Source organism: Tachypleus tridentatus, chromosome 11, assembly GCF_004210375.1.
Source record: "Tachypleus tridentatus isolate NWPU-2018 chromosome 11, ASM421037v1, whole genome shotgun sequence".
Lineage (NCBI taxonomy): Eukaryota > Metazoa > Arthropoda > Merostomata > Xiphosura > Limulidae > Tachypleus > Tachypleus tridentatus.
The window spans coordinates 9,549,413-9,576,428 of record NC_134835.1 but is presented as its reverse complement, the minus strand read 5'-3'; the positions used below and the strand labels follow the sequence as shown (position 1 = coordinate 9,576,428).

The following is a 27,016-nucleotide window of genomic DNA, read 5'->3' as shown; positions in this document are numbered from 1 at the left end:
AAAAAAGTAAAAATATTACGATTCCGCGTTCATTCAACACACGTGTTTTTTTTTTCTTTACAATATTTAATAAATGTTTATTATCTGAGAACCAGAGTAGCTCCTCTTATTGTCTCACTGAATTCTTGTATTTTAAAATGTTCCCACATTGCCAGATTCGTGAGCTATGGTTTATTGCTTCCTATATTCGGAATCAGGAAGAAGATAACAACAACAAATGTGAAATATACCTCGATCTTCACTTTCATGGTTTGTCTAAACGATGTCGTAAGCAAACAGTGAACTCAAAATCCGTTGACTTGGAATATCCGTGTTATCGCAAAGCACATTTGATATAAATTTATTTTCAACAAAGTTTAATAAATTTAACGTACACTATACTTATGGAATGTCTGTATAGTCAAACACGCACAAAAACACATTTGTGTATACATTAAAAGGTTTATTGAACTTTTTATAGCCCACGCAGTTTAGGTAATAGTGCTATAAATATCCATATAACTTCAAAAACAAACACTGGCTAATCAATATCTCTGTAGTTATTTACAGCATTACTAATACAAACTAATTAAAAGAAAAAATAACCGTCAAATAAAACAAGGAATATAATTTATTTCGTTTAATAAATAAGCAGTACATATAAGGAGAAATAATCTTATCATGGTTTTTACCTACATATAGAAGACGGACGTTACCCATTTTTCTACTTTTGCGACAAAAACTATACTCCCAATACATAGCAGTACAACACAATGAAACCTGTAGTTCTTACATTCATGAGTCATAACATAAAATTAACTTCATCAGACTTGCAATCGAAATTGAAGAGGAAAAACCCTTTGATGTTTCACACACTTACAATACCATAGTCAGAAATAAACGTTGTAGTAATTTGAACTTGCGATTACAGTGGGGTTTTTTTTTCAAATATTCCCTACCGATTATCCTATAATATTTCATAAATTAGTTGTTTTTTTATGTCATATTCTGAATATCTGAAAAAACAACTCGTTCAATATAATTGGTCACATATAAAACGAATACAAAATCTTAGGTCCTAATCTCGTTTTAACACATTTTTAAAGAAAAACCTTCATTAAAAACTAATAATTAATACCGTTATTTTCTCCAATAGCATTAAGCCTTTATTTCTGGAAGGTTTCTTTATGGTGACCCGAAGAATGCGAAAGGATTGTTATTTTATCACATTCACAACTGACGTAGAACGTAATTTTCAAGAATATGAACTAATTTTTTGTGACCGTATTATTTACGTACCTAGTTTATTTCACGTTCACTTTCAACTTTCCTTCTACCATTATCGACGCATATAACATAACAAAAGCACAAATATCACAGCCATAAAGCCCACTTGTTTCATTGGTTCTTTCAACAAAGCATGTTCGATAATATTACTGCTTTACTTTTACTCGATGAAGCTATAGGTACTTATCACAGGCTAGTCTTCTTGTCTTTGGTGCAGAGGCAGATAAGACATACTTTTAACCAAACAAGGAAAATAAAATCATAGTTTAACTATTTTTTTAAATAAATATTTTACACCTCTTCTTTGAAAATCAAACTGTAAACTTAAAATTTTTATGTAAGTGGAATTTATATTTTCGACGTGAGGATATTTTGTTTTAAGCCTCTTAAGACCTATGACAAAAAAACAGAAGTACAATGGAAGGAACTCAGTCTTTAAATCAATGTTTTGGATAAGCACTCATTATTTGAGTATTTTATATTTGACTTCCTTCAAGCTATTCATGATCTCCTAAACTATGTTCCTCACCTTGCTTCTTTGTTTAGAGCAGTTGCAGTGAAAACAAAACACAACGCTGTACCCATAGTATTTTAGTTTTACGTACACAAGACAAAGGATTCCATTTAGATAACACAATTCTCATAAGAATTATTTTCAATCTCCCGAGATATTTTCTGACCACGAGGACCTGATATCAAAACTAACCCAGATCAATGTTCTTTTATAATATAAGAAGATACATTTTTGTTTCAGGTTCCTGGCTAACAGTAGATAAACCACACACTCAAGAGCACGGTGACCTGTAGCATCCACACTAAGTTCCCATAATATCTTGTACATCCAGATCCTTGGAAAAGAAGAACATATAACTGTTATATAAGAATTCTATCATATCATACACTAAAGTCTCGGTCGAAATGCAGCTATCATATATTGATATATTACTAAATAACAATATACAATCATAACAATTATTATTATATTATTTCCGAATTTAGCTACAATTTTATGAAAATAAAGTTTGTTCAGAAATATAACGTTACATACAGATAGGTTAACAGTAACTTAAGGCAACTCTAACAAATAGTTTTAACATGATTTGAACTCTTGACACGTAGAAAAGAGTATGGTCAGTATTTGAAACAGACTTTTCGTAAAGCAACAAAACATTGCATACTCGCTTGTCATTCAGAGTATGTTTGTTTGTTTGTTTTTAATTTCGCACAAAGGTACCTGTGCTAGCTGTTCCTAATTTAGAGGGAAGGCAGCTAGTCATCACCACCCACCGCCAACTCTTGGGCTACTCTTTTACCAACGACTAATGGGATTGATCGTCACATTATAACGCCCCCACGGCTGAAAGGGTGAGCATGTTTGGTGCGACCAGAATTCGAGCTCGCGACCCTCAGATTACGAGTAGAACGCCTTAACCCACCTGGCCATGTCGGGCCCATTCAGAGTCAATAAGTTTATTGATATTAAACTACAGAATACGTTATCTGTTCATTTGTTTCCGAACATGTATCTCAACTAGGTTAGTTTATATCAGAATATTTATTTATGTTCACTTTTCTAAGTAACACAGGGAATAAGTCAATCAATATTTTTATTGCGTCGAAAACTTTATTCTGTATAATCGACGGAAAATAGTTTGTTCTCATGAGCCCCTCTGAAGAAACATGAATAAATATAGGCTTAACACACTTAACTGAGCGCTTGAAAGGTTTTCCTCGTGATTTCAACCCTGAATTATGTAAAAACCAAAATGGGCTATATATGATAAAATTACAAACCTCTTCCTTTCGCTGAAACTTGTAAGCCAGAACTTTGTTGGTTTGCGCCTATTACAGTTTCCACATGGCTGGTGTCGACTATTTTAGTAAAAATAGCAGTGCAGTTCAATCTCATTTCGCCGTTTCGGAAGTGGTGTTCTCGAACGGTGAAATGAACACCAAGTAACGTCGATTCGAGACCATCTGGATACTTAACAAGAGGATACCGAGTTACGTACTCTGGTGACACCTAGAGTTCATCAAACAAAATGAAAGAAATTTGTCTGTGTGTTTGTATATATATATATAGACCAGTGCACTCAAATTCTTGTTCTATACGTACAGAGATTTTTAGCCGAGTTCTTTAATAGACTAAACTTTTTAGATATAGCTAGTCTTAAGTTTGTACACATGTCATGAGAGATATTGTTAAACACAGCATGGTTAACACGTGTCTTTACGTTCATACGACTTGTAATAGAATGTTAACCCTTACTTTGTATTATATTATATAGAAACACCTATCACTGCTGACCTATTTTTACAAGCGTCCAGCTAATTTATACATGATCGTCTAAATGAATAATTGTATGAATAATTTCTAAACGATGACAATTTGAATCATATTTACATGACAAGGTGGATTGTACGCATCGTAGAAAAACAAAATACATCAGATTTACATCTGTGCCTTTTACACAAACAGTATACAACAGATTTACATGTGCGCTTATTACACTAAGTACAACAGATTCATATGTGTGTCTCTTACACAAACAATATACAACAGGTTTACATGTGTGCCTCTCACACTAAGTACAACAGATTTTCATCTGTGCCTCTTACACAAACAATATACAACAGGTTTACATGTGTGCCTCTCACACTAAGTACAACAGATTCATATCTGTGTCTCTTACATAAACAAAGAACATCAGATTCACACGTATGTCTCATAAAGAAGTAATGTGCTACAGTTTAATGTGTATCTCTTAAAATGATGTGTCACAGTATGACATGTGTGTCTCTTTACAGAAACAATGCACTGCAGCATTACCTGTGTGTCTCATATAGAAACAATGTACTACAGTTTCATATCTATGTTTCAACCACTAACAACATATAACAGTGTGAAATGTGTGTCTTATACAGAGACAATGTATTACATAATGACATGTGTCTCAAACAATGTATTACAGCATTATATGTGTCCCTCACATAAAAAAATGTACCATAACTTGACATGTGTGTCAAGTTATAGAAACAATGTACAAGATGTGTGTGTTTTATATAGAAACAATTTACAACACATGTCTCTCCTACAGAAACAAGCATTACATATGAATGTGTCTCAAACAATGTACTACAGTATGATGTGTGTGTTTTATATAGAAACAATTTACATCAATATAACATGTCTCTCCTACAGAAACAAAGCATTACATTAAGACATGTGTCTCAAACAATGTACAACAGTATGATGTGTGTGTTTTATATAGAAACAATTTACAACAATATAACATGTGTCTCTCCTACAGAAACAAAGCATTACATTATGACATGTGTCTCAAACAATGTACAACAGTATGATGTGTGTGTTTTATATAGAAACAATTTACAACAATATAACATGTGTCTCTCCTACAGAAACAAAGCATTACATTATGACATGTGTCTCAAACAATGTACTACAGTATGATGTGTGTGTTTTATATAGAAACAATTTACATCAATATAACATGTCTCTCCTACAGAAACAAAGCATTACATTATGACATGTGTCTCAAACAATGTACAACAGTATGATGTGTGTGTTTTATATAGAAACAATTTACAACAATATAACATGTGTCTCTCCTACAGAAACAAAGCATTACATTATGACATGTGTCTCAAACAATGTACTACAGTATGATGTGTGTGTTTTATATAGAAACAATTTACAGCAATATAACATGTGTCTCTCCTACAGAAACAAAGCATTACATTATGACATGTGTCTCAAACAATGTACAACAGTATGATGTGTGTGTTTTATATAGAAACAATTTACAACAATATAACATGTGTCTCTCCTACAGAAACAAAGCATTACATTATGACATGTGTCTCAAACAATGTACAACAGTATGATGTGTGTGTTTTATATAGAAACAATTTACAACAATATAACATGTGTCTCTCCTACAGAAACAAAGCATTACATTATGACATGTGTCTCAAACAATGTACAACAGTATGATGTGTGTGTTTTATATAGAAACAATTTACAACAATATAACATGTGTCTCTCCTACAGAAACAAAGCATTACATTATGACATGTGTCTCAAACAATGTACTACAGTATGATGTGTGTGTTTTATATAGAAACAATTTACATCAATATAACATGTCTCTCCTACAGAAACAAAGCATTACATTAAGACATGTGTCTCAAACAATGTACAACAGTATGATGTGTGTGTTTTATATAGAAACAATTTACAACAATATAACATGTGTCTCTCCTACAGAAACAAAGCATTACATTATGACATGTGTCTCAAACAATGTACAACAGTATGATGTGTGTGTTTTATATAGAAACAATTTACAACAATATAACATGTGTCTCTCCTACAGAAACAAAGCATTACATTATGACATGTGTCTCAAACAATGTACAACAGTATGATGTGTGTGTTTTATATAGAAACAATTTACAACAATATAACATGTGTCTCTCCTACAGAAACAAAGCATTACATTATGTCATGTGTCTCAAACAATGTACAACAGTATGATGTGTGTGTTTTATATAGAAACAATTTACAACAATATAACATGTGTCTCTCCTACAGAAACAAAGCATTACATTATGACATGTGTCTCAAACAATGTACAACAGTATGATGTGTGTGTTTTATATAGAAACAATTTACAACAATATAACATGTCTCTCCTACAGAAACAAAGCATTACATTAAGACATGTGTCTCAAACAATGTACAACAGTATGATGTGTGTGTTTTATATAGAAACAAGTTACAACAATATAACATGTGTCTCTCCTACAGAAACAAAGCATTACATTATGACATGTGTCTCAAACAATGTACTATAGTATGATGTGTGTGTTTTATATAGAAACAATTTACAACAATATAACATGTGTCTCTCCTACAGAAACAAAGCATTACATTATGACATGTGTCTCAAACAATGTACAACAGTATGATGTGTGTGTTTTATATAGAAACAATTTACAACAATATAACATGTGTCTCTCCTACAGAAACAAAGCATTACATTATGACATGTGTCTCAAACAATGTACTACGGTATAACATGTCTCATAAAAAATAATGTGTTACAGTATGACTTGTGTGTCTCGTATAAATAATACAGACATTCCTCGTGCATCCAAGTTCACGTGGTTCATTAGTTTCTAGTGGTTTAAGTTTCCATCTTTCATAGTTTTAGTCACATGATGACGCTTTGATATTTAGTCACATGACACTTTGACATTTAGTCACATGATGATACCTTAATAGTTAATCACATGATGACACTTTCTTTCTGACAGTTAATTACTCACCACGTTTATCGTTACTTGTTTTGTTTTTACGTATGTGTTACTGCTATAGATAAATCAGTTTTTACCTGATTTTCGTTAAGGAACCAACGAAGTTTCGGCGCCTCTTTCGTCTTCGGAGATGTACAATTTGCAACAACGGATTCGCCCAAATGATAAGTCGATTTTAGTCCACTAATATGAGGCCCATCTTTAGCTGTAACATATAAATCGAAACATGATTTAACATTTCGAGGTCTTTTTAAGAACTTTCTTTGTCCGGATATTACAGTCAAACTCTCGATTATTATTGAGTCCTAGACGTAAATATTATAAGTTTTAACTGTAACATAGCAAGATTAAATTTTCAATTAAAAATAAAAGTGCCACTTTCAGAATAGAAAAGAATTCACAGTAATAAACACATGTTTTAAAAATTTCTACTTTGGAAGTATAGTATATATTAATAATATTTTACTTTAATATGTTGTTTTTATGTTTGAGTCAACGAATATTTTTCCACACAGCTCCAATAATTTAATAACTGAAGTGTTATAAAGTTATGGAGCTAACATAAAATGAACGCAACATTTCTAACATATTATGATTAACGAGAGATTCTATACTTATATAAAAATATGTTTGAGAACTAAGGTATAGTGTATCCCATTATAACTGTCATTCTAACCGTTGTAATACCTAGTTGATACGTAAGCTACTTGTTTTAAATCATTCAAAATATCATACGTGAGAAAGGATTTAAAATGATATAATACATAAAATACACCGCATTTCACGTGCAACATCTAATATACGTAGTGACGTGAATACAGGAAGTTTCTAGAACATTAGTTAAAATAAGTATTGTATTTTACTTGGAAACTGCCAACTATAAAGTTAAGTGCCCATTTTAGCTTCCGTTTTCTCAACGTGACGTGACTTCAGATCTTTCGTAAATAAGAAAGGTTTCTAACACTCGTTTAAGTAAGTTGTCAAAGAGATACGTGTAATATCTACTAGTGAGATCACTTCTAATACAACCCCCTTCCCTTCCTCATCTTGCCTGCACGCAGTTCGGATGATTTTGGCATGTCTTTGATATACAGCTCTTCCACACTTCTGGAATATTGCTGGGCAATGACCGAAGAGCAGCGTAAGTTTAATGTCCCGTGCCAGAGATGGGAGTGCTCGACAACAAATCTTAGTCCGAGTTTGGAACCCACTAGTCGGTCTTCTTTCAGTGGAGCCAATGGCCATTCAAAATGAACCGGAGCCTGAAATTATAATTTTTTTATTAATTATCTTAATTAAATTATTAGTTATAATTATCTTCTATATGATTCAGTGGTAAAAAAACGTAGCACCATCTAATTCAGGTTAGCTTAAATATTACGCTACACAGTCGAAAAATGTATAGGTTTAGGATAGATAATTATGCATTTCAAAACAATCTGTGGAAATGTTCAAAGATGACATTAACAAAAATGTCACTTATGTTCCCGTGTTGCATGACCAAACTTAAAATATTGCTTGTTAGAGCATTCAAACCATAAAAATAGACTTATCTTTTATTACCACGTAGCATCTGCATACCACATGTAATTCGCATTTGCGTTTTATCCTGCGCATTTCCAAAAGTTCGGCAATTATAGTTATCAAAAATAATTTCACACCATTTGTATGACCGCTACATGTTCATGTTCGTTCATAATATCATCTGTTTAAAATGGATATCACGAAATTAATTATCGTCACATTAAACAATCCAATTAGTATTAAGTTATATTATATGCTACTTTATAATTCAGCTTTTAATAAAATTATTTCAGTGTTGGACTGAAAATCCACGTATTTTAATTTTCAATAATGAAATTAGCTCAAGACTTCACAGTGTACTGTATTGCGAACCCGGGTAATAAATAGGCCTAGTACAAGAATATACAACTAACGTGTATCTGAAACGAACGTTTTCCCAGTGTTTTATCTGATTATACGCTGATGTTATTTCTTTTCCTCCGTTTTGTTTTCTCATTTTCCTTCTCATTTAGAATGAATATTTGCTAATAATGATGAAATACGCTTATGTACAAATATATTTATAATATTTTTTTGCTCTTTTACTCAACCTAGTGATCTTACGTTTACACATAAGTTTATACGAACGCACAGGATATCGGGCCCGGCATAGCCAGGTGGTTAAGGCACTCGCCTCGTAAGCCAAGGGGCGTGGGTTCGAATCCTCCTCACACCGAAGATGCTCGCCCTTTATCAGGTTCGGAATGGCCAAGCGTGTTAAGGCGTGCAACTCGTAATCTGAGGGTCGCGAGTCCGCATCCCCGTCGCGCCAAACAGGCTCGCCCTTTCAGCCATGGGAGTGTTATAATGTGACAATCAATCCCACTATTGGTAAAAGAGTAGTCCAAGAGTTGGCGGTGGGTGGTGATGACTAACTGCCTTCCCTCTAGTTTTACACTGCTAAATTATGGACGGCTAGCACAGATAGCCTTTGAGTAGCGTTGTGCGAAATTTAAAAAAAAACAACACAGGATATTCTATATAAATATATCTTATAATGAATCTTTATTTTTTATTTGTCAGCACGGAACGTTTTCCGTTTATTTTTCCTTATTGCTTTTCCTTTCCATAAATAATGGATTTATTTTAGGTTGAAATTCTGAGATGCTCGTAGCCTGACCGTATGGTTGCGCGAAATTTGATACCTATGTATTATTGAAATGTATCGGAAATTCTTTCATATGATTAATTATATTTACTTTATCAATAGGTTTCCTAAGTTATACGACTTTTCAATCCATCATTATTAAGTACTGGTATTATTTTCAATAAGAACTGACATGTTTTACGTTTGGGTGAAGGTAAAACACGTCAGTTCTTACAAGCTAATTTTTAATCATTAAATGTTTCTTTGTAAAAGTACATTTACTCATATAAATGCATATTATAATATATTGGTGCAAATATCTGCTATTATTATCAAGACATCTCATAATATCAGATTCAAAGTTATTGTTACTATTACAGAGACATCTTGTAACATCAGATTCAAAGTTATTGTTACTATTATAGAGACATCTTTTAACACCAGGGTCAAACTTATTGTTATTATTATAGAGACATCTTTTAAGACCAGGGTCAAACTTATTGCTATTGTTGAGGTAAAACAATATTGCAGTGAACAATACGTTTAAAGATGACAATCACACATTCAACCTCTCTGAGAAAACTCTTTGTTTTATTTTAAAATACAGTTTGTTTAATTTTTAGCTTTTAACTAACCAAATATTGTTGTGGGAAGGATTTTTGTAAAGCCACAATCCGAACATCAAAATATTAACAAACATATTTTTTTTTTTGTTCACGATGTTCACTGTGAGTTACAAAAGAAGCCGCAAAGGTGAAACTTTTGTTTAAAAAAAATCTATACGTATCTGTATTGTAAAGGTCCTTTATTTTTAACTTTTTTTCTTTACCACAATACGTAAATCCCTCAAGTACGCACTACAAATTTTTAAACTGTTCAGTGTCGTAGACGAGACAACTCGTCCAAGTCGATCGGTAACACAGTGCCACGGACGAGTTAATTCATTCTCAATACTGTGTTCTCAATGTGTTTTTAAAGAGATACATTTGACCTACTTACAAATTGTTTCACTTTCGATACAAAATGGCGTCACGAAAAATGTTACAAAATGAAGAAGCATGAAGTTGTATTTTGAACTTGGTTCGGAGTTGCCGTAGCAGCTGAAATACTTGGCAGTCAACAGGTTAAAGATAAAAATTAAGAAAGCATGCAATATCTATCATTCTTTTATTAAACATCAAAATAGAGCGTGCTGGTTCAAAAATCTAAGCGAATAACAATCGAATTAAATCGCTTTAATCATTCGTATAAAAATCGCTGTTCTATGAGTTAAGGAAAGAGACGTTACTTACATATACTAAGTGAAAGTTAATGAAAACACCATTTTGAAAATGTGTACGTTAACAAAAGATCCTTTAGTAACTACATCAAAATATAACAATGTTGATGGTGATTTGTAACCACACACACTATTCGAGACATACCATACTCTTGAATCGATATATGATTTGTTTTACTCATACTAAATCCAGGCATTTTCTAACCATCCATTTACTTCAGCTGTCATCCTGCCATCCTCACGGTGATTTTAAGTTACTCCTTTGGCGATAAGTTCATTGTTCATCGTTACCGAAACTGAAACGTTTCTTTCGTTAAGGAGACACGCATTACACTGAAATAATATTCATACTTGCTTGGCTGCGAATATAAAATGTGTCACTACACGTACACTCAACAGCCTTTGACTTCTTTTCTTATGGTTGTTCACAGTCAACTAACAGTCTCTACAATCCTACAGACAGCATGTATTGGACTCTGGTGTTTCGTCACGTCAAATGTTTTGAGAGCCATTTATAATCAAAATTAGGAATACTAGAAGGAAGACAAGTAGACAATAATACTCTTAACTAAAAAGTGAAATCAACTGTCACAATTATAACGACCTTCGGCTGCAACAGAGAGTGGATTCAGCATTACATCGAGGCTGGAGCATGGGGCCCTATCATTCAGAGCCTAACGCACTAATAGTAGCCCACATTCGGAAATGAAACAAATCGTCAATATATAACATACTTATCTATAACGGTGAAATTATTATGCAGTATATACAATAAAAGTGTGAGGGACGGGAACTGGGGCACAGAAAAAAAACAAGTCAGATGATTGTTTCCAACCTGTCAGAAATAGAGAAAACGAAAAAAATCGATGGAAGGTTTACAGACACAAGACATTTAAATTATTCTATACAGAAAAGTCAATGTACACACTTCTCGAAATAACTCTCAAAAGTATAGGCTTTTAGGAGAACTTAAAATAACTGGTCAGTAAAAAGAAAAGGTCAGGTTTCAAAGAGCTCAGTTCCCATATTACGAAGGAGAATTCATGGCTTTCTGGTGAAATACATCAAACAAGGAGAGTTGACAGGTTTTGGATACTGCAGTCAATTTCTCACAGCAAACAAAGGCTAATATATTTTATTATGTAAGATAAAAATATCAAAAAGAGAAAAGCCAGGGAGATTATATAAACACTTATACTGATGACAGGAGACGGGTTTTACTACTGCTAGACAAACACTTATACTGATGTCAGAAGACGTGTTTTACTACTGCTAGATAAACACTTATACTGATGTCAGAAGACGTGTTTTACTACTGCTAGATAAACACTTATACTGATGTCAGAAGACGTGTTTTAGTTGTTGCTAGATAAACACTTATACTGATGTCAGAAGACGTGTTTTAGTTGTTGCTAGATAAACACTTATACTGATGACAGGAGACGTGTTTTAGTTACTGCTAGATAAACACTTATACTGATGTCAGAAGACGTGTTTTAGTTACTGCTAGATAAACACTTATACTGATGTCAGAAGACGTGTTTTAGTTACTGCCAGATAAACACTTATACTGATGACAGGAGACGTGTTTCAGGTGCTACTTCTTGATAGATAGTTTTAGATCGATAAATAAAAGTTTTTTTTATCCTTTTACTAAGATAAACATCATTGACGGTTTTGGTGGATACAATCGACTCTTAGAAACATTAAGATAAGACATCTACTGAATCTACTGCTGAATACATTTCTTCTCCAGTTGTTAGGGTTGGAAAAATAGGAAATCAAAAAAGTTTCAGTTTAAAGGAAGGAAGTGAGGAAGTGCTTTAACCAAAGTTTCCATTCTGTTGGATGATATACGATACACATCGGGAGGTGGCAGCACCGCTTGACGAAGTGCTATTCTATAGTTCATAAGCTTTATATTAAAAAGTATCAGTAGTTAAAGTGACGCTAAGAAAAGATAGATTGAGATATTTGATTATAGTTACTTGAATTCAGTGGTTTCCATTCTTTTGGATGGCATAGAATACACATCGGGAGGTGACAGCACCGCTTGACGAAGTGCTATTCTATAGTTCATATGCTTTATATTAAAAAGTATCAGTAGTTAAAGTGACGCTAAGAAAAGATAGATTGAGATATTCGATTATAGTTACTTGAATTCAGTGGTTTCCATTCTTTTGGATGGCCTACAATACACATCGGTAGGTGACAGCACCGCTTGACGAAGTGCTATTCTATAGTTCATAAGCTTTATATTAAAAAGTATCAGTAGTTAAAGTGACGCTAAGAAAAGATAGATTGAGATATTTGATTATAGTTACTTGAATTCAGTTGTTTCTATTCTTTTGGATGGCCTACAATACACATCGGTAGATGACAGCACCGCTTGACGAAGTGCTATTCTATAGGTTTTTAGGTGAAAATACTAACAATAAATTACAAGTCCTTCATCAAGTAGAGTTGATTATTTCTACGTATCTAAATGTATTAACAGCTAGCCAGTTTATATCAGTAGAAAACGAATATGGACAAAGTTATTGTTTGCAACGATCATTAAAACGTTTGTTGGTCGATATATTCCTTTTTACGAAACTAAATTGATAAATTTGTAACTCATCAACAATTTATAGAGAAAAATTAAATTTACGAACCACTTTGATGAGTTAAGGACAAAAGTTTAACATAATGTGACGTTTGTTAATGTTCTAAGTTTGCTTACACGGTCGTAGAAATAATAATTAGTTTTGCTTATAATGACTAATTGGAAGCATTTTAGAAACTTCTGAAGCAAATAATTTCTACTCTCGTATTTTATAATAAAATGTATTGAAACGGATTTACCTTCAAGATCATACGTTACCTCAATTCTAAGAATCATTAGTTAAGTGGTTGTAGGGATTTGGCCCTTAATGGTTTAGTTTTGATACACTAATGAAAAGCTTTCACTCCATTGACGGAATTACTTATTCTATATTTGAAACTTATAACCATTATTAACAAAATCTCGAATCAACAGCTGCAACATTTTCGTAAGGAAAATTTGTTTTCTATAAGGATATAAAATACATAATTATGAAAATGCACAAACAATGTGTACTCACAGCTTAAGGGTTAATTTATCATTAGCGCAGTACATTATCACACAAAATGCTAAAGAAAATTGAATAAAATGTACTCTAATATTTGTATTTGTTTCTATGAATGTCAAATATTGTTTTAATTGTGTTGTATTGTTCCCCACAATTCAACAAAGTTACTTGATTTCCCTTTAATCTTTTCACTTTCCACATAGACCACACATACAGTGTCTCTAACAATAGCCATATCGATATGTTAAGCAACCTATACAATAGTAAAAACTATTCCACAAAATTAATTACATATTGTTTTGGATCACTGTATCGCTAGAAGGTGAATCTTACACCAACAGGCACTGTTTCTGAGAGCATTAAATTACGGAGCAGAATCTACTTGTACCTGTCAGCAGTCATAGTGCCATCGATTTCGTGTAGGTTTTCAACACAATTTGTTGAGATGCAGCCCATACTTTAAACATTTTTTTTCAATTCACTGTGTGCTAACTGTAATTTTGATACAATTTTCTTTGACTGTGTCCCCAAAAATTAAATATAGATTCAAGAGCACTTTCATCCGTCTTTAATATTCGTTGTCTCTCTCTTGCAATGGTTTTCGGTAGCTATACATCAGTTCAGGCGATTTGTTAGAAAGCTGACCATTTTTATATTAGTACTCCACTGAGTATGGAAGTGCTCTGAACGTGATTTAGAATCAAATGTTATTAATGACCTTAAAATATTTACATACTTCTATTAGAATGTAAGTTTACGTGAAAACTTACATGAATATTAAGTTTTATCTCAATGTTAACGAAGCGCTTTGCTCAAAGCCAGGAAAAAAAACAACCCAGATCTAATCGTTTTGTTTTCTGTGTAATCTACCCACGAGAACCTCAAACCACGTACTCACACTGTTAGGAATTCTTTCCAACACCACTTACGTCATTTAGTTTATGTAGCCAGGTATTAGGCCTATATATATTTATCACTGATACCATCTAAATGGATAAAACGAACGTATTTCTTCGATTAGTTTTATAACCCTTTTGAGAAAGCCTCAGAGAATATGTTCATTTAATGCACATAACAAACAAGAGTCATTACCTTCTTGTCATTGATGTACCATTTTAATTCAGCAGCAGGCTTGGATGGTTTTGCAATACAGGTAACATTAACAAAGTCACCAACATTATAGTGGCCGCGCGTGCCCGTCATGGTAGGCGTTTCCTTTGGTAACTCTGTAAAATAAGAAAGCATTCATTTTCTTTCAAATGTATTTATACAATACCTTTATGTTACATTTAGGCTTTCTACTAAATTACGTATTGCACAAAACTATTGTATGGTGGAAGTAATATCACATAATCTGTAGATTCACATCTAATAATTTAATATTCACTCATAATCTTGAATTGTATAAGGGTTAACATTGGCCTCACTATTTATCAAACACTTGGAAATTTTCTCTTTTTCGAAATATATAGATAATTAAAATGGGCATCCCACTTTCTGTTACAGATCAACATATTAACTTATTGACGGCCGCTTCTTTCAAGAAAGAAAATTTCTTATTTCCAGATATTCAAGTAGAGACTGATATAAAGAAAAACCCATCTTCAAAATAATTATATATCTTTAAGTTAACTTGTCATATAAGATCTATATTTATTTTTAATAAACTGCGAACCATAAAGTTAAAAAAACCTTTGGGGAGCTATTGGACATGAAACTGCGTGTTTCACAGAGAGTGTTCAACACGCTTTCTGTCATTTTCAGCTAGCATATCAAACATGTACCTAAAACAGAGCTGCTGCTGGAATCATATGTTCTGGACGCATTAATTAAGTCTCGTAATATTTACTGACACACATTTTATTCAAATCGTCAATCTAAAACTGTTGGAATAAATATAAGGAATATAAGTATGAAAATTCATGCTTTCAGATAAAACCATCTTGGAAAACCATCATAATGTGGTTTTCAAATATTCCCAACTGAGCATGTCTTCAACCAACTATAAGTATATTGATTTGATGATTTCTTGGTTTGGTCTTGTACGGAAACTGTGGTCTAAATCACAAAGTGGAAACACTATTTGAAATAAAAATAGCAGTTTACCCACACTTGCTCTGTTGTTTTACAAAAAAATCACAGCTCAATATTGTAGCATCTTATTCGTTTTCTATCTTCAAATTTCTATCTTGAAACTTTTTCTCATATTTTTGTTGTAAATTACTGTATAATATAAGGACTCGCTTGATATAACTCACTGAACAATGTTCGTTACACTTCTTGTAAGTTTAGGTTTCTTCCTTCCAAATGTTTTCTGGCTGGATAATTAAACCACAATAGTATGATGCAAACTGGACATTTTCGTTATTAACAAACATTTAGACTTGAAAAAAGACAAACGTATTATATTTCAGTATATAAAGCACATGATCATTTATAAAATAACGAAATTCTGTGTAAAATATAGTGAGTAAATAGATATTAAGGAATACTACATTTATTGTGCATTATTTACTGTAAAATGTTTGTTAATTTAGAAAAAAAAATGTTTGTTTGTTTTAGAATTTCACGCAAAGCTACTCGAGGGCTATCTGCGCTAGCCGTTCCTAATTTTGCAGTGTAAGACTACAGGGAAGGCAGCTAGTCATCACCACCCACCGCCAACTCTTGGGCTACTAATTTACTAACGAATAGTGGGATTGACCATAACATTATAACGCTCCCACGGCTGAAAAGGCGGGCATGTTTGGTGCGACCGGGATGCGAACCCGGGACTCTCGGATTATGAGTCGAAATTAAAAAAAAAACTTCGAAAGAGGTTGAAGAACAACCTAGTGAAAAAAAGTAGTTTAAACTAACATAGTTCACGTGTAACATTTTAACACACGATTTCAAACTGTTGTTAGGGCTAGGTTGCCATAGGAAAAAAAATGTTTGACGACTTAAAAGTATTATTTTTAAAATCACTCTATTTTCATTTATAAATATCGCCATTTTGCTATGGTTTCGAAGTTAGAAATCTGCTGATTTACCTTGTAGTTCGAGCTGATAATTTATGATTTTATTTCACATATGAAATATAAATCATAAGAAAAATATGCTTCAATAACGATCGCAGGGGAAGCATTAAAAGGCTATCACCAAGTTTTCCGTTGACAGTAATTACAAGTAATTCTCATGAATAAACTTCAAAATATCACTAACAATGAGAAAACTGAGGGGGACATGTTTAACATAGGTGATTTAAAGAAACAACAGCTAACAGCAGAGTTTTTACCATACCCAAACTAATGAACCTCTGTTTGAAACTGCTTGTTTTGTTTAATTTTGCGCGAAGTTACACGAGAACTATCTGCACTAGCTCTCCCAAATTTAGGCCCCTCCCCTTCAACTTGCCCATTTAAACTTGCAGAGTCTGCTGTCTTTTAACTACACAATTACTTTTACAGATATAATGTTTCTAATCAACCATACACAAGGAAAATCCTTGCTTTATCTATGATTGTTTGTGATAGGATGTTAACTAACCAGTTAAAAAATTGTCACACCATATATAAAAATGTTGCCCATATATAATGGGCGTAGTAAATCATACCATGCTCATCAGTATTAGTGCAATTCAAATAATTGCTCCCAAGAGTAAAATACCGTATAACGAGCATGTATAAACTTATTGTCGTTTGCTGAGGATGGTCTATACAAACATTTGCAGCAAGTCTTCATCTTTCAGCACAAAATGTGTACAACAATCCGAACATAGTGAGCGAAACTTGAAATTTTATTGACAGAAGTGGTCGAAGTAAAGGGAAATAAAAACTCTTCAAGAGTGAAGTAACTCAGAGTATGTTGGTTCAGATGAAAACAAGGGTGAGTGCAGACCTTGCTACAAAAACAGTTATGAATGTTACTTCATGAGACAAACACAGGGCTGACAGGGCGAGCATGTTTGATGCGATTGGGATTCGAATCGTCGACCCTCGTATCACTAGTCAAGTGCCTTAATCACATGGCCATGCCAGGCCAATATAATAGGAAAACAGAACTAAGAAATTGTGAAGTGAAACATGTCATGTTTTAGGGAAAGGTTGAAACGGGATATGAACATTATAAGTAAAGTACTCATGTGTAAAGACACGAAGTTGTTTGTGAGAAGTATTACAAAAATGTCATTGTTTACTACAAACGAAATTAAGAGATAGTAATTTATATAATTGATATTTTAAACCATCGGTTCTTGGTGAAATTCTATAATTACATAAATGAGGGAAAACGAGACAATTGTACATTTTAGAGGTATCTCGTTTATTTAGACCGGTACGTAAACCATGGTCATAATAAATGGCGTATTTCTGAAGTATAGAATTGTCCATAATTCTGCTAGAGAAGAACGGTCAGCTATTCGAAAGAGCTCGAGGTTTGGTTCTCGTTTTGAAAATATTACCACTTTTGAAGGTGATCGTGTGTGCTGAGTATTTAACCTGAATTTTCTCAATTCCTTAATAGTAGCGTGTTTGTTTTTACTGAAATCCATCGGTGGCAAAGCTTAAAAAACATATTTGGATATAGTTAGTATAACTGATAGAGGGTAAGAAATGTTGAAACGATGATCGGTCGTTGAATGTTTTGTTGTTTTGGTTTGTTTTTGAATTTCGCACAAAGCTACTCGAGGGCTATCTGCGCTAGCCGTCCCTAATTTAGCAGTGTAAGACTAGAGAAAAGGCAGCTAGTCATCACCACCCACCGCCAACTCTTGAAAACAATTGCAATTTAACCGTATAATGAAAAACTAACAAAGTTATTTCTAAATCCGTGAAGCGTATATAGATAATGATTCAATGTTATCAAACTGAAGACAAGACGAAGCGAAACGGTTTACTTTACAATTGTCAGTAAAACAAAGGTGATTCTTATTTTTAAAGAACAAAATCATTGTTCTTCCAAGAAAACCTAATTACAGGAAATAAATAATCGCATTTCCATCGTATCTTTTGTTTTATTCGATACGATATAAACATAGAGGAGCGCGAGGACGGCAGAGCTTTCTAATTACGAAGTAGAATTTAATTTTAATTTTTTCCCCAACGAATAGTGGAATTGACCACACATTATGTTGCCCCCACAGCTGAAAGGGCGAACATGTTTTAGACACTGAGCTGATAAGGAGCAGTTACAAAGTTTGGATTACTTGATAACTACTGACTTTTACAAATCTAATTCTCTAAATATAACTTTCACCATCCAACTCACAAATATTTAAGAACTAGCTCTAGAATTTTGTCGAGAAATTTGAAAGACTAAAAGTTCTCTAAAATATTAAACTTTCATTACCAAAGCTCTAACCGTTTTATAAACGGAAATGTGTTAAACCTAAAAAATTCAAATCTTACCAATGCGAAAACTCGATGCCAATTTTAATAGGAATTCTCTTGTAGTAACCCAAATTATTCAACTAGAAGACTCCATGTTTTAAACATATTAATGTAAAACAAGTCTTTAATGCCACCAGTGAGATAGCGAATCGACAAAATACACTTTACATGGTCTCAAATATAATGATATTGATGAGGAACATTAAATACACTGAACAACAATGTTTTGAAAAGTTTTGCTTTCTGAAGAGTTTTTGCTGATTGTGACAGGTACCTGGTGGGTATGTACAAATATAGTTTTGGTTTTGCTTCATCACGTAGGAACTCTAAGAAATAAATTGTTAGCTGTTTACCGGCAATAATGTATTTAATTGCGTTTATGTTTCTAATATGCTATTAAGTTCAACATAATTAAAAAGTGTTTTGTTCCTGATTTTCGTTTGTATTCAATGTCCGGTGCATCACGTTGCAGTGTGCAACAGTAGTCAACAAGCACTGACGGATTACAGTTGCCCTGGTATTGTTTTTCTATTGTAGCAATGTCCTGGTGAAACTGAAGACTAGGATGAAACGATACGTGATTGGTAAATCTGGATGTGATTTCCGTGATCAGCAGCCAAAAATCTATAAGGAACACCCAACAGTGTTCAAGAAGCAAAACCTTTGTTATGCAGTGATATCATAACATTTATCCCAGTTAGTACTTAGTATCTTAACAAGTGCCAAACATTAGAGGCAATAAAAACTAAAACAGGTGGCATGGCCAACATGGTAATATTTTACATCAACTTCCAGATTAATCTTGTCTGGTTTTAGCTGATGGCAATACGAAGAGGGTGACAAAGTTGTTTTGTGTTGGAGGATGGATTTTCATTGGAATGCATTTATCTGCGTCGTGACAGTTCAGTTGACAGGAGTTCATTTATTACATTCAATAAATTTGTGGCTTTCTCGTTTTGCAGATGAATTTCTGTTAAATTGTAATATCTTCGATTCAAGCATTTCTCTCGACTGTGTTCTAACTGAGTCTTACGTGACGTTTATTGATGGACAGTGTAATAGATTGAAGTTGTGTACTGATTACATACAAAGCTTGGTAAGAATGTCTTCAGATTTATGAGGGCTTGTAGGAGAAAACTATTCATCTTCTTGCGATCAACGTGACCTGTATAGAAACAGATGCTCAACATGTGAAGCCATTAAACTGATCAGCTAATTTCAAATAAAGCTAATTGGAACATGGGCTAGGAAATCGAAAGATGCAAGTTTCGTGTTTCAGAAACAATAAAGAAAACTTTATTAAAGCCAATGGATATATTCAATATCTTTTAGGAATATTTATCCCTAGTTGGGTCAGGGAAAAACCCAGTTGGCACCCAGAGATTTAAGGAAAAACTGTGAGCTTTGTGAGTTCAGTAAGGAGGATTTTCATGAAGATATATTAAAGAGCACTGTTTGGCTACAGGGATGAATGGAATATTTACAACTTGGTGGTTCATTGGAATAACTCCAAACAAACCTACAAATAGGGAGATTGGTTAACTTTGGTGATAAATTCCAACAGAAATTCATCTATAACTAAAGCCCCCCGTTAGTACAGTGGTACGTCTACGGATTTACAACGCTAAAATTAGGGGTTCAATTCCTCTCGGTGGGCTCAGCAGGTAGCCAGATGTGGCTTTGCTGTAAGAAAAACACAAATACACACACGCTAACTGGAATTAGTAAAACTAACTCATTTCGATCATGATCATTAGTAAAAACCTAAACGTAATAATGTTATAAAAAGTGAAGTAAGAACAAAGAGTTGGCAAAAAAGACTTTTGAAAAACAGACTCCCAATTGGTCCCTGAAGAAGAAAGGTCCATCTTTCGAAAACGCTCGGCTTACAGGGTTTCTATTTCATTTCTATCAAGACTTCTTGAACCTGTGTGTTTTCTAACATCGTGGAAAACAGACACTAACAACTACTAAATGTATTGTGAATTGTCATTTTTTAATTAATAAAGATAATCTTGTGGATCTGGAGTATTTTATTTATAAGTATCTTAATGAATAACTATTCTACTCTGTGGAATAATAGATATGACAATTTTGTTTAACGAATATGGGAGATATGCTAGCTTTTGTTTAAGTCATTGCATATGATGATGAAAAAAATCTTAATATGAGAAATATATTAGCCTATATTTAACGGAAATCAACATGAGGCTATCTGCTGAATCCACCGAGGGGAATCGATCCCCTGATTTTACTGTTGTAAATACGTAGACTTACTGCTGTACTAGCGGGGGACTGTCTTTACGTCATTATATGCGAAGATGAAAAATCGTAATATGAGAAATACGTTAGCCTATCTTTAAGTTAAAACTATTTAGAAGTCTTTTGTCTCTCAAGATCTGATATATTATTTCCAGTTTATCAAATGTTCTTTTAAGATTAATACGTATGAAAGCTACGGTAAAGTAGATTTCATAGGAACGTCATACATTCTACAAGAGAGACAGTAAAACACTCAATCAGAGAAACAGTGAAACATTCAGTCAGAGGGACAGTGAGACACTCAATCAGAGGGACAGTGAGACGCTGAGTCTGAGGGATAGTGAGACATCCAATCAAAGGATTAAAGCATTTTGTAAGTGGACCAATTTTCCTTTTAAGAATACACAAATAAGCAAGAAATTCTGTGATGTCTTCTCACATTATAATTGTTCAGTAATGATGAATGTGTTAATATAATAACGTATTATGTATAGTCTATATATAAATTTATGAAAGTAAAGTGATATAGGGTACGGAAATCTTTATGTATATGTTTATAGCTCTGAGATATCAAACATTTAACGACGAATACGAATTAGAATAATACAACTTGTCTTTAAAACGGCAGTCTGCTTTAATTTAGTTTCATCAATGTACTTGAGATTCGCCAGGAAAACAGAACCACTCATGCATTGTTCGAATTCATGAAACATGTCCCTACAGAGAAGCGTGACTTGCTTCCGTAAACGATGCTTTGATACAACAAGCCGTTCTATGTAGAGTTTTACTGTGAAGTCCATTCTCAGGTTAACTGACATTATTTGATCGTTGTTATTTTAGTTAATTTTGTCTTCCAGCACACGCACGAGCGAATGGAAACGACATATATTAATGGCTTTATGATACTCGGTGTACGTATCCGCTTTTATGATATGAAATCATTTCAGACCTCGTACACATCAGTTCCGGATAAGATTTCTGATAACGTAAATTGATAATAAGACAGTTACAGAGACTTAAAGTCATTTCTTTGACAGGATTGTTGTACTTACAAAATACAAAGCTATTAACTTCTATGAAATCGATGTTACTAAAGAGAAATATGGGTGAAAAGGTATCACTATTATGATGTGAGTGGTATAAAGATATCACGAAGATTAATTAAGCAGCACGGATGCTATAAGGATAGAACCTATGTTAGCTCACGTGTTAAGAAAGTTGTCAAGGGTGATTAAAGTTAGCTCAGTAACGTGTGCCCCCTAGTGGCACAGCGGTATGTCTGCGGACTTACACACTAAAAACCAGGTTTCGATACCAGTGGTGAACAGAGCGCAGATAGCCCATTGTGTAGCTTTGTGCTGAATTTAAATAAACAAAAAAACAACAGTAACATGAATTGTAAGAATGAAACGTGAAGGAACTCAAAAGGTTTGATCGTTATAAGATAACCTGACAAAGGATTTGTTTGTTTGTTTTGGAATTTCGCACAAAGCTACTCGAGGGCTATCTGTGCTAGCCGTCCCTAATTTAGCAGTGTAAGACTAGAGGGAAGGCAGCTAGTCATCACCACCCACCGCCAACTCTTGGGCTACTCTTTTACCACCGAATAGTGGGATTGACCGTCACATTATACACCCCCACGGCTGGGAGGGCAAGCATGTTTAGCGCGACGCGGGCGCGAACCCGCGGATTACGAGTCGCACGCCTTACGCGCTTGGCCATGCCAGGCCTTTGCTGACAAAGGAACTCAAAAGGTTTGATCGTTATAAGATAACCTGATAAAGGAACTCAAAAGGTTTTATCGTTATAAGATAACCTGATAAAGGAACTCAAAAGGTTTGATCGTTATAAGATAACCTGACAAAGGAACTCAAAAGGTTTGATCGTTATAAGATAACCTGATAAAGGAACTCAAAAGGTTTGATCGTTATAAGATAACCTGATAAAGGAACTCAAAAGGTTTGATCGTTATAAGATAATCTGATAAAGGAACTCAAAAGGTTTGATCGTTATAAGATAACCTGATAAAGGAACTCAAAAGGTTTGATCGTTATAAGATAATCTGATAAAGGAACTCAAAAGGTTTGATCGTTATAAGATAACCTGACAAAGGAACTCAAAAGGTTTGATCGTTATAAGATAACCTGATAAAGGAACTCAAAAGGTTTGATCGTTATAAGATAATCTGATAAAGGAACTCAAAAGGTTTGATCGTTATAAGATAACCTGATAAAGGAACTCAAAAGGTTTGATCGTTATAAGATAACCTGATAATGCATATTGCTTAGATTAATAATTTTGAACTCAAATAAGTTTGATATTTATTACATCTGTTAATGAATGGTGTAAAGTTATAAATCGGTTATATGAAATTATATAAGTTATAAGATACATTAAAATGTATTCGAGCTGTAAGAATATGCTTCGAACCCACTTAACTAACTTAAATATTGACCAGATGTAATCGACGCTGTGATACCACATTTTAGTACTATGAGTGCAGAGTAGACAAAAGATAATTATATTTAGTGCTACTGTGGTTAAGAAAAAAACGTACAAATATATCTCAGTAGTACAAACAACAATGCGCACTATAGTTGCCTAAACAAACGAACCAATACTCGAAAATTAAGTAACATGCACAAGAATACAAGATATACTCAGTCACTATTTCACACATTTACATTAAGCTATTTATTTGCAACGTTAACGCTGAAACATAAGCAAGTCTTCGAAATTCACACTGATGGATTTGTTACAATATATGATCATGCAGAGTAGGGGAAAATTCAGGCTAAGCAAATCAGGTTAGAAGCATTAGAAATGTGGTACACTGACAGGAAGCTGGGAACAACGTGGACAGAAAAATAGCAAATACAGGTACGTTACAAAGAACAAGAATTCATTTGTCTCTTATAAAAGCACTAAATACAAGAGAACTTCAGTTTTAAGGACACAATATGTGAAAAGAGGAAAAATAAAATATTGCAAAAATAGAAAAGACTAATGGAAAAAAGAATAAAGGATGGCAAAGGCTTAAATACATTAATAACATAAGCGTCCGAAAGGCCTGTAATAAGCAATACCGATGCTATATATTTTCAACGACAGTAGTTGAACAATAGTAATTAGTTAAATTGTTTAATGTATCAATTTTAATTACTTTTTTATATTATTTTTAATTATTATGATGTTGATATAGAGATTCCTTTCAATTGTAAGCTTAAAAGTGTGTTTAGGTCTAATCAAATTCTTCTAAGCTCGTCAAATTTCATGAGACATTACTGGAATTACGACCGAAAATATCGCTCACAGCGACTGTAACCAAATAGACGATATAATACATTGTAATTTTTATTAAAAGGAAAGTAAGAGAAGTACAGTTAATTAGCTATACCAATTACCGTGCTGATTTCTTCAGTTTCACTCTAAGTAGGTATATTGCTCTGATCACAAGTTAATATTAATCACCTAAGGGGAAAATAGAGTGTGGAGATTGATGACATCATTTAGTAGTCAGTCAGACCAGTGAGAAGAAACAGGCGGAATACGGTCACATATACAAACTGTAATTAGTGGATTTCTAGAATTAAATCAAACACAGAGCAATACGCGAATTTTGTGATAATTATATTATATTATATTATAATCAAGAAAAATACAAGAATAATACTCAAAACATATTTAGCGTATTACATAAAATATGAAGATTTTAGTGTGACTGGTACGATTAATAACATTCACATTACGATTACTCTGAGAAAGAGATATCTGATAGTTATTATTTATAATATTCACACTACTGTTACTTTAACAAAGAGGTATCTGATAGTTACTATTTATAATATTCACAATACTGTTACTTTAACAAAGAGGTATCTGATAGTTACTATTTATAATATTCACACTACTGTTACTTTAACAAAGAGGTATCTGATAGTTACTATTTATAATATTCACACTACTAGTACTTTAACAAAGAGGTATCTAATAGTTACTATTTATAATATTCACACTACTATTACTTTAACAAAGAGGTATCTGATAGTTACTATTTATAATATTCACACTACTGTTACTTTAACAAAGAGGTATCTGATAGTTACTATTTATAATATTCACACTACTATATTACTTTAACAAAGAGGTATCTAATAGTTACTATTTATAATATTCACACTACTATTACTTTAACAAAGAGGTATCTGATAGTTACTATTTATAATATTCACACTACTATTACTTTAACAAAGAGGTATCTGATAGTTACTATTTATAATATTCACACTACTGTTACTTTAACAAAGAGGTATCTGATAGTTACTATTTATAATATTCACACTACTGTTACTTTAACAAAGAGGTATCTGATAGTTACTGTGAATATGAAGTTCTTTCTCCGCTCTCTCTGTCTGGAAAGAAGGTGCTTCAGCTGACACTTCACATCGGTAGATCCCTTCAGAGTCCAGGTCGGTGTTGTGAAGAAGTACATGTCCTACTGATGAACTATCCATCTGGAACCAATAATCGTTTTAACTTTAGACATACATATCTTACATCTCATGTTCAAACGTTTTATATTTTATGCACAGACACATCTTAGATCTTATTTATACAAACATACCTTAGATCTTACGTACAAAGAGAGTATCTGATAGTTAATATTTATAATATTCACACTACTATTACTTTAACTTTAGTCTCATAAAGATTTATATCTTTTGTGAAGACATGTCTTGTATCTTTTGTACAAATGTCTTAGATATTACGTACAGACATATCTTATATCTTATATAAAACATACATTAGATCTTCTGTACAAACATGTGTTACATCTTATGTATAAACATACCTTAGATCATGTATACAAACGCTTATATCTTATGTACAGACATACCTTACATCTTACGTACAAACGTGTCTTAGATCTCATGTAAAAAAAATGTATCTTAATCAACAAACATGTATTAAATATTATGTATAAACAAATATTACATGTTATATACAGACGTTTTATATAATATGTACAAACTTATTTTAGATTTTATGTGCAAAAATATATTGAGCCTTATGGACAAATATATTTTGACAGATGTGCTTTATTTTCCATTGCATATAATATAGATTTATCAATTCGCGAGTCTAATTCGTTTTCCAGTAGTTTGAACGGTTTATATGAAACAGAACATTAGATTACTTACATATTTATGACAATAATATACAAGCTGTTTGAGCACGCCTCATCCATACAACTCACCTAAAACAGCAGAAATCTCTCACGAAATGGTTTTGTTCTAGTTTTTGACATTAGAGATACGTGCAAGACATATTTTACGCTACATATATATTCAAATATTAAGTTTGCATTATCTTACACTATCAACTAAAATACAAACAAAATCATAAATTTAAAGCACTTAGAAATCAGTTGATATTCAACTTCCACGATTTCAGATATGGATAATTTACGTAATTAATTCGATACATTCGTATGTTCATGAATTTTGATTTTGTTCAACGTGGTATGGATTTAGGTATTTTGATAAATACATAACAAAATTTTTATTAAACAGATAAAGCACTTTTTTACCGTCTCCAGTAGTTTTCGATTTTAATATGTTTACAAATTAATTTCACGAAACGTTCTACAAGAATACAAAGTTTCCAATAGCTCAGCGCATTTTACTGCATTACTATTTTACATGTGGCAGTCAAAAACTAAGTTATATATCATTTCGTAAATTATTTTTCACGGATG

General features: G+C 32.9%; 1 protein-coding gene across 1 annotated transcript in view; it reads right to left on the bottom strand.

The window, feature by feature from the left end:
• Window positions 1-462: 462 nt before the first annotated feature.
• The window catches only part of LOC143231664 (uncharacterized), a 141,800-nt gene continuing 115,246 nt past the window's right edge, over window positions 463-27,016 (bottom strand). Inside the window, exons 3-8 of the mRNA XM_076466237.1 lie at window positions 25,637-25,772; window positions 14,720-14,853; window positions 7,658-7,868; window positions 6,684-6,811; window positions 3,061-3,289; window positions 463-2,114 (exon numbers count right to left, since the gene is read on the bottom strand). Of these exons, the coding sequence (XP_076322352.1) occupies window positions 2,029-2,114; window positions 3,061-3,289; window positions 6,684-6,811; window positions 7,658-7,868; window positions 14,720-14,853; window positions 25,637-25,772 (924 nt within the window). The 3' untranslated portion in view covers window positions 463-2,028. The remainder of the gene's footprint in view (window positions 2,115-3,060; window positions 3,290-6,683; window positions 6,812-7,657; window positions 7,869-14,719; window positions 14,854-25,636; window positions 25,773-27,016) is intronic.